At 41.3% G+C, this 13,754-nt stretch overlaps 1 protein-coding gene across 1 annotated transcript in view; it reads right to left on the reverse strand.

Moving 5' to 3' along the window:
* The window catches only part of LOC122815803 (choline/ethanolamine kinase-like), a 562,793-nt gene that overhangs the window by 75,999 nt on the left and 473,040 nt on the right, over positions 1–13,754 (reverse strand). Inside the window, exon 9 of the mRNA XM_044088601.1 lies at positions 10,798–10,904. Within this exon, the coding sequence (XP_043944536.1) occupies positions 10,798–10,904 (107 nt within the window). The remainder of the gene's footprint in view (positions 1–10,797; positions 10,905–13,754) is intronic.

The raw sequence follows: 13,754 nt of genomic DNA on the forward strand, positions 1-13,754 counted from the left end.
TCCAGGTAGCAGCTTCTAGACTGTCTCTGGTAGGAACACCTCTGAGAAAAGCTGTAGAAGTAGATGCAGCCCTGGTGGAATGAGATCTATTCCCCTGGGGGGATAATTTTACCATGGTGCATATAGCATATAGCAGAAATTAATACAATGGCTTATCCATTTGGAAATAGTCTGCTTTGAAATAGCCTTTCCCTCTGCCCCTGCAGCAAATACCACCAGTAGTTGTTCAGATTTTCTTTGAGATTTTGTCCTGTTTAAGTAAGATCTAGGTTGTGTGTGTACATCCAATGAATGCAGAATCCGTTCCCCCTTGTTCTGTGGATTGGGAAAGAAAGTTGGCAAATAAATGGTCTGATTAACAGCCACACTGGATACCACCTTAGGCATGAAGGATGGATTGGTCCTGAGATAACCCTGTCCGCATGAAAAATAATGAAAGGCTCCACTGCCATAAGAGCCTGTAATTCGGAAATCCTTCTAGCTGAAGTGACTGCTAAAAGGAAAGATGTTTTGCAGGAGAGAAATTTTAAGTCTGCAGTAGCAGCTGGCTCGAAAGGAAGGAGAGTGAGTTTTTCCAATACAAAATTGAGGTCCCAGGCAGGGGTTGGAGCTCTCCTGGGTGGTCTTAACTTTTTGGCCCCTCTGAGATACTGCTTTAGCAGGGGATGAGAGAAGAGGGAAGGTTCTGTGTTGTAATGAGCTGAAATAGCTGAGGCATGGATTTTTATGGAAGAAAAGAACAGGGCCTTGTGAAACATCTCAGTTAAGTATTGTAAAATCTGAGGAATATTAGGCACTGTTGTGCTTATCCCTTGTGATTGATTCCAGGCACAGAATCTTTTCCATATGTCAGCATAAGAAAGATTTTCTAGTACTAGGCCTTCTTGCCTCCAAAATGACATTCAGCAAAGGTTTGCTGAGGGATGCCAAGGGTGAATTTGGGTTTTTAGCCACACTGCAAGATTCAAAGTTTGGAGATGAGTGTGCAGAATTTGGTTGTTCTGCTGAGACAGTAAGAAAGGTGTCTGAGGCAGGTGCCACGGTGAAAGATGTGACACATTGCGCAGGTGTGGGTACCAGTGTTGGCAAGGCCAGTCTGGAGCAATCAAAATCATTTTTGGCTTGTTCTGTTTGACTTTTAGTAGAACTTTGGAGAGCAGAGGCAGAGGAGGAAAGGCATAGACTGATAGGCTTTGCCAGCTGAATGATAGATCATCCACTTTCCAGGCATTTTTGTGATGAGTTCTTGTGCAGAATTTGTCCAACTGGCAGTTCTGGGGTGAGGCAAAAAGATCTATGTCTGGACTCCCCCATTTGAGTGTCAACATGTTGAAAATCCGTGGTTCCAGTTTCCATTCATGTGGGTCCATGAGATTTCTGCTTAGATCGTCTGCCAGAGTATTCAGCTTTCCTGGCAGGAATTGAGCTTGTAGTTGAATTTGATAGGTCAAGGCCGTGTTCCACAATGCCATGGCTAGTCTGCAAAGGGGGTAGGAGTGTGTACCCCCCTGCTTGTTTATGTACCACATAACTGTGGTGTTGTCTGTCTTTATCATTAATTGTCCTGGATGAAGGTAGTCCTTGAAGGCTGTCAGTGCATTCTGTACAGCTAGCATCTCTTTTTGATTGATATGAAGGTGCATTTGATTTGGGCTCCATTTGCCCTGAATGCACTTCCCTGCCATATGTGCCCCCCAAGCATAGTCTGATGCGTCTGTAGTTAGGGTTTGGGTGGCAGGGGGGGTGGAGAGAATGGCAGCCCCTCATTTTGGTGACAGGCCTCTGCCCACCATAGGAACTCTAGTTGCAGGCAAGGTATGATAAGAATCATTGTTTCCAGGCTGTGACAATGTTGACTCCATAAACTCTTTAAGTACCACTGAAGTTTCCTCATATGCAGTCTTGCATATGGAATTAGAAGAATGCAGGAGGCCATGAACCCCAAGGCTTCCAGAATTTGTCTTACAGATAGCAGGGTTTTTGTGGCCACATGTTTGAAGTAAGTCACCAAATGAATTTGCTTTTCTGGCATAAGGTAAGCCATCTGGGCAGTTGTATTCAAGCTTGCACCCAGGAATGTAATTTTTTGAGAGGGTACCAGTTGTGATTGCTTTTTGTTTATGGTGTACCCTAGACAAGTTAGAACCTTTTTTACAAACGCCAGATGGTTTTGAAGAATGTCCCTGTTTAATGCCTAATTTAGACAATCATCCTTCTTACCCCATCTATGCAGCGCCCTGGAATCTCTATCAGAAGGGGTGGGATGTTTAGCAGTAGATGCCTTAATGCTCTTGGGGCCCTGAGAAATGGTTTCAGGATATGTAATAGGATTTTTGAAAAGGAATTTGTGGGAGTCAGGAACCCTGTAGTATCTGTCTGGCTTACAAGGAGCCGGAGGCAGAGAATCAGGAGCCATACTAGATTCTGAAAAAACATCATCAACAATGTCTAGGACAGGAGGTATAGCCAAAGGCCTATGCTGAGGAAGAAGGAGAAAATCCCTAAGTCTCTTTTTAGATTCAGAGAAATCCTAACTTTCCCAGTGGAAATGTTCCCGTAAGGTATGTAAAGTTTCCCCAAAAGAAAAATCCTCAGGGGGAGAAGCAGAAGGAATGGAATCTTCTGCATCAGAGCCCTCATAAGTAGGTATAGACAAATCCTGTTCATTAGAAGAGTCATAAGAAATAGAATCCTGTTCAGAAGATTCATAATCAATGTCTTGCCTAGGCCTCTTAGAAGGGTGGGGGGGTTGGCTACCCCTGATCAGAGTAATTAAATCTTCAGCCATTTTGATCATTTGTTTTTTAGGCATAGGGGCCTGCACATGTGGGCCAGATGTAGATTTTGATTTTGGCCTTAGTTTTGAAGATGGTGTTGGTCTAATGTACAAATCTGTAGGCCTGAACACACCCTCAGAAGCTGGTGCCTACACAGCAGCTCCGGACCTACCCAAGGTAGAGACATCTACGGGTTCCATAATTGAAGCATCTCGCGGCATACTGGACTCCGAATGGGTCTCAGTAGAGATCTGCGAATCAGAAGTAGTGGGTATCAGGGGCTGCGAAAGCACCTCACTGAGTACTGGCGAACTGGCGACTGGCTTAGGAGAAGCGTCGTCATCAGTTTTGGACCTCGACGGCCTGTCTCTCTGTCTTTTTCTTTCCATTTTTTAGGTATTCCGGTAGTCGGATTGCTAACTGATGACATTTCTGGATAGTTAAAGCATGATCCAAAATATTTAGAAGCAAAAATATACTGATGTTTAATAGTGTGTTGATTAAATTTAGCACAAAACTGACGGCAAGGTACGGTGTGGTCAGGGCCTAGGCAAGGAATACAGTACAAATGAAAATCCTTATGAGGTATTTGCTTCCCACAAGTAATGCAATTATTAACTTTTACTGACATCGGTAAGGAGCAAGAAAGTTTCCCCAGCGGGGTACTTAGCTTTTTAGTTGAAGACTTCAGTTCTGAAACTCGACGACGAAAATTTCAGGAGTCGGCCGACTGGCACTTGCGAACTGCTTCTGCTTTGGGCACCGCGTGGCAAGAAAGACTGATGTAATGGCATCGGCTGCATGTTTTATACCCCTGACGACCTGACGTCATGGAAGAAGGGACAGCAACCGACGCAGGACCCAAGACTTTGTTAATCAGGCCGACTGAGGGCAACCTGCCAGCAGATTACCCAAATGTAATAAATGCAACAGTGAAACACGAAGAACATCAAAGGTTATAGCTTTAAACTATGTACCCAGACATGAATTGGTTCAGCAATACCCATATTTAAGGGGACATGATAAAATGAAGTATTTAGGAGTATGGCTAAAAATAGATTCCATTACAGCAGCTAAGGATATGTGGGAAGAGACTAAACAAAAGATAATACAAAAACTGAGAGACTGGATGTTCTTCTCTATGCATATGGATAGCAAGATAAAGTCAGCAAAAATGTTTTAGTCCCTTTAGTGTTATACACACGTCAAGCATATTTTTATCAAGTAGAAGTTGTGGATAGCAATTAATAAAGAGTTGAAGGATTTTATCTGGGGGAGAAAGAGGGCAAGAGTCAAGTGGGATAGACTGATCCTTCCAACAAAACAAGGTAGTTTAGGATTACTTCACTTGACAGAATATTTTACAGCTACACACTGTTATGACTCTTACATATAACACAAGCAGAAATCTACAATTCAAAGTGGAAAGGGATGATGAAGGGGAAAATTCAAGAAATAAGGAGATAGTGGGATTTTAGATGCAAATCTTTAAGGAGAATACCAACAGTCATACAGAATACAGGAATGCAGAAAGGAGATTATGTCAATAAGGATGACTGCAATTAAGGGTATAGAGAACAGGCAAGAGGAGGCTGGAATTTACTGGAGGAAACTGGCAAAGGAACCAAGGTATTGGGGAAAAATACTTAATAGAGCTTGTATTGCTCAGGCTCTGGATTGCATTGCATAAGTGGAAATTCCTTAAGATTCCAAGGGCAGGATAAGTTATTTCTTGCACTTATTTCACTGAACTGCACTTCTGAGGCGCTTATAATTGTGCTATACAGTTGATCTACTACATTTTCACTGTTATAAAGCTTTTTTTATTGTTTCACTGCATTTATGTACTGTTTTATACTGTTTTAACTGCATTTTTCATTGCTAGATACTGTTTCCTTACTCTAATTGCATGTTTACTGAATTACTTAACTGTAAACTGCTTTTTCATACTGAGAGTTGCATTTTCCGTTTGTGAGTGCGCTATCCGAGCTTTTTTGTGCTTTTTTGAGGTTTCTGTGTTCTACAGCTAGGAAGTGTAATAGTGTGCATTACTATAATTGTCTGTTTACAGTTAAAAGCATTCTCTAGAGTCTGCTCCATGATCTGTTTAAAACTTTCATTTAGTGGCTACAGCTAGGAACTATAATTTTCCCCACCCATACTTGGTGGCTTTGCAGTTACTCGCCCATACTGTATATTTGATCTGTGACACTCCTTCCAGTCTAGTGTCATTAGTTCACTCAATCTAATAGAGAAACATTTGTGAAGGCCAACCCACTCAGATTCTTAACGTTGAATTAAAGTATGTTCCAACTTTCTCCATTTCCACTTTTACTGGGAAAAAAAAATTCTAAGCTTGCCCCCCCCCCCCTTTCCTGTGGCAGGTCTTATCCAGATACAGATTTGCTGTATCCAGGACTGTTTGTGAGCTCCTAAGCCCCCCCCCCCCACTTAACTGGGGTTAAACTATTCCTGGCGCCATAAAGTCTGTTCTTCAAAATTTCCCTTGCAACTAGCCAGCTTTTTAGTTTTAGCACTCAAAATATTTTTCTTTGAGCTCAGCACTTGTTCAGAACTCATTGTAAGCACTAAATAAGTTACAAATTACTACAGCACTCAAACTTCCTCTAGAGGAAAACAGTTTTTAGTACTTGATAAATAAGCACCTATTCAGGCATGCCTAAAAGTCAGCTCCCGGTGTTTTCTCCTGTCTACCTGATAAAACTGGGCATCTTGGGACAATGCAGCAATTGCCTCATGTACACAGACAACCCTCTCCTCCTACAACCCAACACTACGACCCATGAGAAATGCACTTATATAGCCAAACTGGAAGCAAAGCTCTCTTCACCAAAGACTGGCCTAGACAGTCAAGAAGAGAAGGTAAACACTTGCACCACACCATACTCATCACATAGTCCCTCAAAACCTACACAACCAAAACACACACACAGAAGCACAAAACACACACCTACATTCGCGGAGTCTCTCAGTACAAATCTACCCAAATAACAGAGACCTCCAAAGCAGAAATGCAAGCAACCTCCACCCCCCCAACACAACCCAAATGACACATAGCCCACATACTCAGTGTGCCACTCAACTACAGCTCTTAAGGAATAACGTACCCAACACTCTAGTCATAGGTGACTCTACAGTCAGGCACACTAATGTTCCGCTCACCAGGCTAAACAAGGAAAAAATTACTGTCAGCTGCCTGTCATGTGCCAGGATCCACCACATAACGCACGCACTCAGGTCACTCCACAACAAGTACAAATACGACTCTGTCATTGTCCATGTTGGTGTGAATGACCTGAGATGTACCTCCCTGGACTACATGAAAAGAGACATGGAGGAGCTTTCCGATCTTGTAGCTCAGGCAGGTATGACCCTAGCCCTGAGTAGCATCCTGCCATCACCCAGAATGATGCCACAGTACAAGGACAAAATGATTGACTTTAACAATTGGCTAAACTTCTGGTGTCATTCTAAGGGAATCCAGTAACTGTCTGCCTGGGATGACAATCGACAGACCACGCTGCTTTGCCAGAGATGGCCTGCACCTGTTGCCCTTGGGATTCCGGATACTGGCAAAGGCTCTTGCCACCCCTATAATGCCTTTTTTAGGCAAGGTTCAAATGACAAATTCACCACTGTAACAGGTACAAGCAAGCAAAATCTGAAGGTAATGTTACTCAATGCTAGAAGTCTAAACCTCTAAATGCACTCACTCGAGGCACTCCTTAAAATGGAGAACATTGACATCTGTGCAGTGACAGAGACCTGGTTCAAAGCTCAAGAGAGCACCCCTGTATTACCAGGCTATAATTCATACCACACCTTTCGACCACCAAACCCAGACCGAAACACTAAAGGTGGAGGCGTGTCCATATTCATTAAGGATATCCACACCTCCAAGCTAGTTGCTCAGCATAATGCATCCGAGATAATCCAAGTTCAACTAACTCTGGGCAAAACCGCAATCCAGATTGTGGCTTGATACAGACCCCCCCACCATGCCCCAGGATTCCCACTCCTCTTTTCTTGATACACTGGAAAATATTAAGGTACAACTCAACACTCTAATAATGGGTGATTTCAACTACCCTACCATTAACTGTGAAAACTACTCATGTACCAACTCTTTTGCTCAACGTTTTCTGGAAATCATCACTTCCAACACCTTGGATCAACTTATCCACACCCCCATCAGGGGAAGCAATATCCTAGACCTGGTCATCACCAACATGGGTGACCGGTGTTCCACGCCAGAGGTCAGCTCCTCGTTGGTCAGATCTGACCTCAAGCTAATCACCCCAGACATTCACATCCCGCTCCCACCCCCATTAGAAAAACAACTGTAAAAAATTTCTCCAAAGCCAACTTCACGCTTCTTAAGACAGAAGTGGCAAACTTCACGACACCCATGCAGATGGACAATAGAGGTACGACTGCTGAATCCTACACAAATGCACTTTATAAGCACTTACACAAGTGCATGGATCATGCTATCCCTAACAGAATCAAGATGCTATCCTCCAAAAAAAGGAAGCCAATCTAGTGGTCTTCTGCCATAAACAAACTCTACAACAGAAGAAAGAAACTGTTGCAAAAAAGAGTAAAATCCCATGATTGGAGGAACTCCCTGGTCAGCCTCAGTAAGAAGCTGAGATCCCTCATAAAATCCTCCAAAGCTAGTTATGAAAACAAAATTGCCACTGATTCTAAAGACAACCACAAATCATTCTATAGCTATGTCAAGAATCTCAACGGCAATACTCAGATCTGCTCTGAGTTACAGCACAATGACACTAAATATACAGAACCAACTGATATTGCCAACATCCTGGCAGATAGGTTCAGTGCTAACTTTAACCCCCTCTCACCCCGTAAAGGGCTCATCTTTATACCGGAAGAATGCAAAGTTCCTGGAATCATGGCTGCACAGGTAAAAACCTCACTCTCCAAAGCCAAGAACACAGCATCCATGGGACCTGACAACATCCCAGGCTGCCTTCTACATGAACTATGAACTGGCACCCCACCTAAGTACCACGTTCAATCATAGCCTCACCTCAGGCTTTGTGCCCATTGAATGTTGCACCGCGGCAGTTATCCCACTCCACAAAGGGGGGGCCACAACAGATCCGGGGAACTACCACCCCACTAGCCTGACGAGCCTGGTCTGCAAGGCCATGGAACGTATCATCATGGAACTCATAAACAAAGACATTGGAGATCTCCAAACTCTGGACCCCACACAGTCTGGGTTTGTAAAAGGCAGATCATGTCTCCTAAACCTGATAGACTTCTTTGAAGAAGTCACCAAAGCCATAGATGAGGTGGTTCACACTGTCTATCTAGATCTCGCCAAGGCGTTTGACACCATCCCCCATTCTGGAATTATGGATAAACTCACTAAACTAGGTATAAATCCCTATGTCACAAGATGGGTTGCCAACTGGCTTACTGACAAGAACCCACACTGTGAAAGTAGCAGACTCCAAATCAGACTTCAGACTCGTGACAAGTGGAGTACCACAGGGTTCAGTCCTGGGTCCTCTCCTGATTGGTATCTACTTCTCTGAAGTGCAGGCTAACACAGAAGGTCTTTGGCTAACTAAATTCGCAGATGACTGCAAACTAGGAACCATAATCAAAATTCCTAACGATGTGGACATCCTACAAAAGGGCCTCACTGAAACAGATGCTTGGAGTCAAAGCCATTGTCTCAAGCTCAGTGCCAAAAAGTGCATTGTCATCCCCTTTGGTAAAAAACTCTGTACCCATGAACTACCACATAGGCAGTAGTATACTTAACAATGAAAGTGTGATAAGAGACCTTGGGACACAGGTGGACAGTAGTCTCTCCTTTGATAGTCACATCACCACAGTGGTCAGGAAATCCTTCTACATGGCACACCTCATCACAAAAGGTTTCTCATCCAGAAAAAAAGAGGTCATTGTTCCCCTCTACTCATCACTCATTAAACCCATTATAGAGTACAACGCCCCTTTTGGTATGTACCTCACAAGACATCTACAGTAACTGGAAAGGCCCCAAAAATACCTCACAAAGAGGATTACTGGCTTCAAACAGATGCCTTACACAGACCGTCTCAAAAAACTCCAGCTTTACTCCGTTGCATATCGCCTACTCAGAGGTGATCTCTGCCTAACAAACAAAGCTATGTCAAACCAAGAGCTGTTGGACATGCTCCACATAAAGAAATCCCAATCCCTCCAAGCTACATGCTCTAGGGACCTAAACCTTGTCACCACAATAAACAGAACATGCTGGAGGGATAGATTCCTATCCCAGAGACTTCCCATACTCTGGAACAGACTACCTATCTATGTCAAACAGAGCTCCTCATTAGCACTCTTCAAGAAAAATCTTGATGATTGGATGGGTAATAGGAAATTCACCCCAGGGATCACTTCTGTGGTTCTGCTTGACAGGGTCACAGGAAAATAATTTTCTTGGGTGGCGAAAGCCAGGGTACCTTTTTGGCTAGGCTTGTAGAGGCCCTAGGGCCAATAGCCTAGTACCTACCTATGAACCTATGAGAGGGAAACGTAACAGAATGGGAAGAGGCCAAGAAGACATTTGGACTGCATGCTACAGACTGCCTTTCCTATCAAGGATTAATATCACAGTACAGGCAAAGAGAAAATGATAAGGGAATTCTAAGTGAAAGACTTGCACTGGTAGAGTTTTTAGATGAATCTAGAACAGAAGCTGTTGTTAAAACAGAACAATTAGTAGGGCACATAAAATATTACACAATAACTGCAGAAATTAATCAGAGGAGGTTAGAAAAGATAGGGAAGAGAGAATGGATAAGCAATTCACAAAGATACAATTGGTGGATATGTGTATGGCTCCCAAACATGCAACAAAGTCTAGAAGATATAGGATTTTTGCTTGGAAGTGTTTGCATAGGTAAGTTCTACCTGACTCCATTTTTTTTCCTCAGGTAGATGGCAAATGTGGAGGTGTGATGAGGAAAAAGGAGGTTACTGGAAACATATGTTTTGGGAGTGTAATGATTTGGCAGACTAAGAATTCCCCACAGAGTACTCTCTCAGAAATTCTGAGTGAGCAAATGGGTGTGATTAAGGAAATTATTTTTTGAGCTGTGATACAGGATTTGAATCATAGACATAGCAAGGCCTTGTTAAGTTTTAATTCTAGTGGTATCCAAAAAAGTAATCACTAGAAATAGAAATCAAAGTCTAAACCAACTGTATTTTAAGTAGTGAAAGTGGGATCTTTAGAAAAGGATAGTAGCAAATTAAACAGAAAAATGATGGAAATTGTAGGACCAATTGTTTGTTTGTGTCTTTCGGCTTTTCCTGGTTAGGGGTCGCCACAGCGGAACTCCGGTCGGCTAATGACTGGCAGTAGAGTTTTACGTGCTGGCTTGCCGGGCCTAACGCACAACCTTCAACGAAGGAATGCCCGTTCACGCATGTCGTCAAACAGAAGACGCTCTAAGAATCGAAAGGGCAACGTCTAATTGTGAGGCGACAATGCTAATAGACAATACATGCAGAAAATGTTTTGGACGAGGAATGAGATTTAATGGAAGGCAGGAATTGACAAACTTATATAATGTTTTATTGATTATACTGTACAGAAGAACATAAGTAATATATGTTTGTAACTGTGAACATGTTAATGTGTTTGTTTTGTTTTATTTAAATGCAAGTATGCCTGTGCCACAAGTGATAATTCAATAAATGTGTTTAAAAAAAAAGAGAGAACTTGCACACCTTGTCTAGATTCAAAGCAGTAAAATTTGCAATCTACTACAGATATTTTCTCAACAGCATAAACTCCTAACCCTGAATTGCAGGAAACGTTATGCAAATAGCTCCCCTCTTATAAATCAAAGCAGGGCTTCACTCATTCTTTCCTCATAAACATCCACCTGTCTTATTGGGAATGGACTCTAAGAAGACAGTTACTTTAACAACATGCATGGGTTGGATGCTTTTTTTTTTTTTTTACCTGTTGCTTTCTATCAACATTTCCTCCTCGATTCTGCACTGCTCCTCATGTGTCGTATCACGCTTATTTCCAGAATATTCAGACAGGTAGTGTCGAATGAAATGGAGCTACATGAAACAAAGCAGAAAAAAATTTAGAGACAGATGAGACAACATTCATGCAACTGCTTGCCTCACAAGTTCCTCCCCCACACCCAAACCACTCTCACAAATCTTCTTTTATTAACTGACAAACAGAAACTAAATTTAAAGCAAACAAGAAAAGTGAGAGGTACACATGTTTAGAAAATAGAAATAGGAGTTCCATGAATGTCGTACACAATCCCCTAGCATAATTCTGAGACCCATGCTGCAAGTCCAAGAATTACAAAAGAACAAAAACAGCAAAACCAGTGCAGAACAGCAAATGTTGAGAACCACCTGCCTCCTTTAAAGTAATTTTCTGCAGGAGGCAGCCCCAGCCTATAACCTCCACCTCCCAGCTACTTATATATACTAAATCCACAATGTAGAAAAGGGAATAGTCAAAAGACACAGCTATCCCAGACTCAGACTGATATACACTAGCCAAATTCTCATTCTTGGTATTCTGACAGTCATACTTACGAGTCTGAGAATTTTAAACTGGTACCACCATAACCACAAAAGATTGCAAAATGTGCTATTAATGAAAAGAATCAATCCATACTGTACTAGAAAAATGTACATCATTGCAGCCAGCTAGAACTATGCAAATCAACCTCAAATGTTGTTTTAATGGTCAGAATATTGTTAAAGACATAACTTCTGATGTGTGCACTGACGTCCATCATTACCTTAACTATCATACTTAGAGATATCAACAATGAATAAGACTTTCTTTTGAAATGTAAGACTAAACCAGAGGAAAGCACTTATGATTTAGAATTGCTGTGACCCCTCAAACTGAAAAGAATACATAAACATAATGTCAGTTTACTATGAAGACCAGCAGCCAAGGTAAAGTGATTTCTGCAATATACTTTAGATTATAAAAATAATAAAGAGGCTTAGACACAACTGATAGGGACAGGAATTTTACTTTGGTAATACAACTAATAGGAACCACTTCATAACATGTGTCTTCCCTGAGTATTAACTGTCTTAAAGGAATATGGTTCTAGTTAATATACATTGCATCTCTCCTCTCAAGAAAAAAAATGATATATACTAGACCATGTATTACCATGTCTACTCTAGCTAGGAAGGTCATGCTGAAACTCAATAACATATGAAAGCTTTTGATGCCACAACCTTTAAGTATTACATTAGGAGTTACTATTACTAGAGAGAGAGAGAGATTTAATTGCAGTATTACAAAACAGCAATAATGTTTTGAGTTTCAGAGTTAAGGTTACCATATAGCTTCTACCTGGGAAAAGAATATTTTGAAGGTAGCTTAATCCCTCTGACATATCTCGATCTCCATATAGTAATGTAGTTTAGTTTTATTGACAGCTTTCTGGATGAAGTACTGGTTTCTTGCATTCGTACCTGAGAAAGGGACTACTGACTTAACCTACCCAATGAGCTTCTTTGAATTTGTGGAAGAAGCTGGTGCAACACATACTTTTTGTCTTGCCCTCTCTTTCAAATAGTGCATTTATTTTGTTGCCTCTACTGTTGTTCTTCTTGAAACATTTTGTAGGATACTGCAGTTTTATTTGGTCTGTTTTGTACAAGTAATGTTCCACACAAACCATGCCATGGTGCTCCAAAGTGGGTGTACGAAAAAACTAATATTAAATCTTCTCAACAAAAACTTTAGGTCTACTTGTGTGGATAAAAATTAATCCATTTATTATATTAACAGGACAACAAGTGCAGACAGTAACAAACGGATCCACTTCTTAATTTTGAAATTACAAAATCCCAAAGTCCAATATATCGAACGTACAATCCTCAGATCTTGTAATCTCGAAATTAAGAAAAAAAAAAAAAAAAAAAAGAAAATCACTTCAAAAACATGTTTCTGCATGGGGGCAAGCCCCCCTGCACCTCCCATACCCCCTGCAACTTAAATATACTAACTCTGAGATCGCTCTAGAGTGCAGAGAATGGTAATGTTCTCGTTCCATACTGTATAGCAATCTGCATTCCCGGTCTCAGCACTGTACAGCGATCTCGGAGTTCTGTATTTAAGTTGCAGGTGGTATGGGGGGGTGCATGGGGGGCTTGCCCCCCTGCAAAAACATGTTTTTGATGTGTTTTTCTTTTCTTTTTTCTTACTTTCAAGATTACAAGATCTTGGGATTGTAAGTTCGATATATTGAACTTCGGGATTTTGTAATTTCGAAATTAAGAAGTGAACCTGTAACAAACAATAAAAAGACAGGTTGATCACAAGATCACGTCAGTTGATTTCAGAAACGTAACATACAAATACTATCTAGAGTACAAAACGCATATTAATTTTAATTAACCACAGTAATATTTATATTAGCCACAGAAATATCAGAAAAAGCAGAACTACTGCCATAGAATAACATGACCACAAACAACTTTTCTAAGTATGTGCAAAATGCACATCAACCACTGACTAAAATTACATCAAAATGCATATGCAAACACAGCCCATACACCAATAAATAACTCAAGCATTTGTTTGCGTTGTACAGATATTGTGAATTATTCTAAGGTGAGGGAACTTAAAACAGGATTTTGCAATGGAAGCCAGTTTAGCTTATTTAATGCAAGACAATGATAAACCTGTGTGGTTTGTTGTAAATTTAGCTTTTCTGTTATAAGCTTATTGTAGTTTATGTGAATGGTGTTTCTGTATGTCAGTAAACATAGAAAAAGCACATATAAGGCCTGGAAGCAGATCAGCTACACTCGCTGCTACCACTGTTCAGTCTTAGGTTCATAGGCAGGTACTAGGCTATCTGCCTGAGGGCATTTATAAGCCTAGCCAAAGTGTGTCATCTTTCACCACCCCAT

This window comes from Protopterus annectens, chromosome 11.part0 (assembly GCF_019279795.1).
Source record: "Protopterus annectens isolate FY-2018-M chromosome 11.part0, PAN1.0, whole genome shotgun sequence".
NCBI classification, from domain to species: domain Eukaryota; kingdom Metazoa; phylum Chordata; order Ceratodontiformes; family Protopteridae; genus Protopterus; species Protopterus annectens.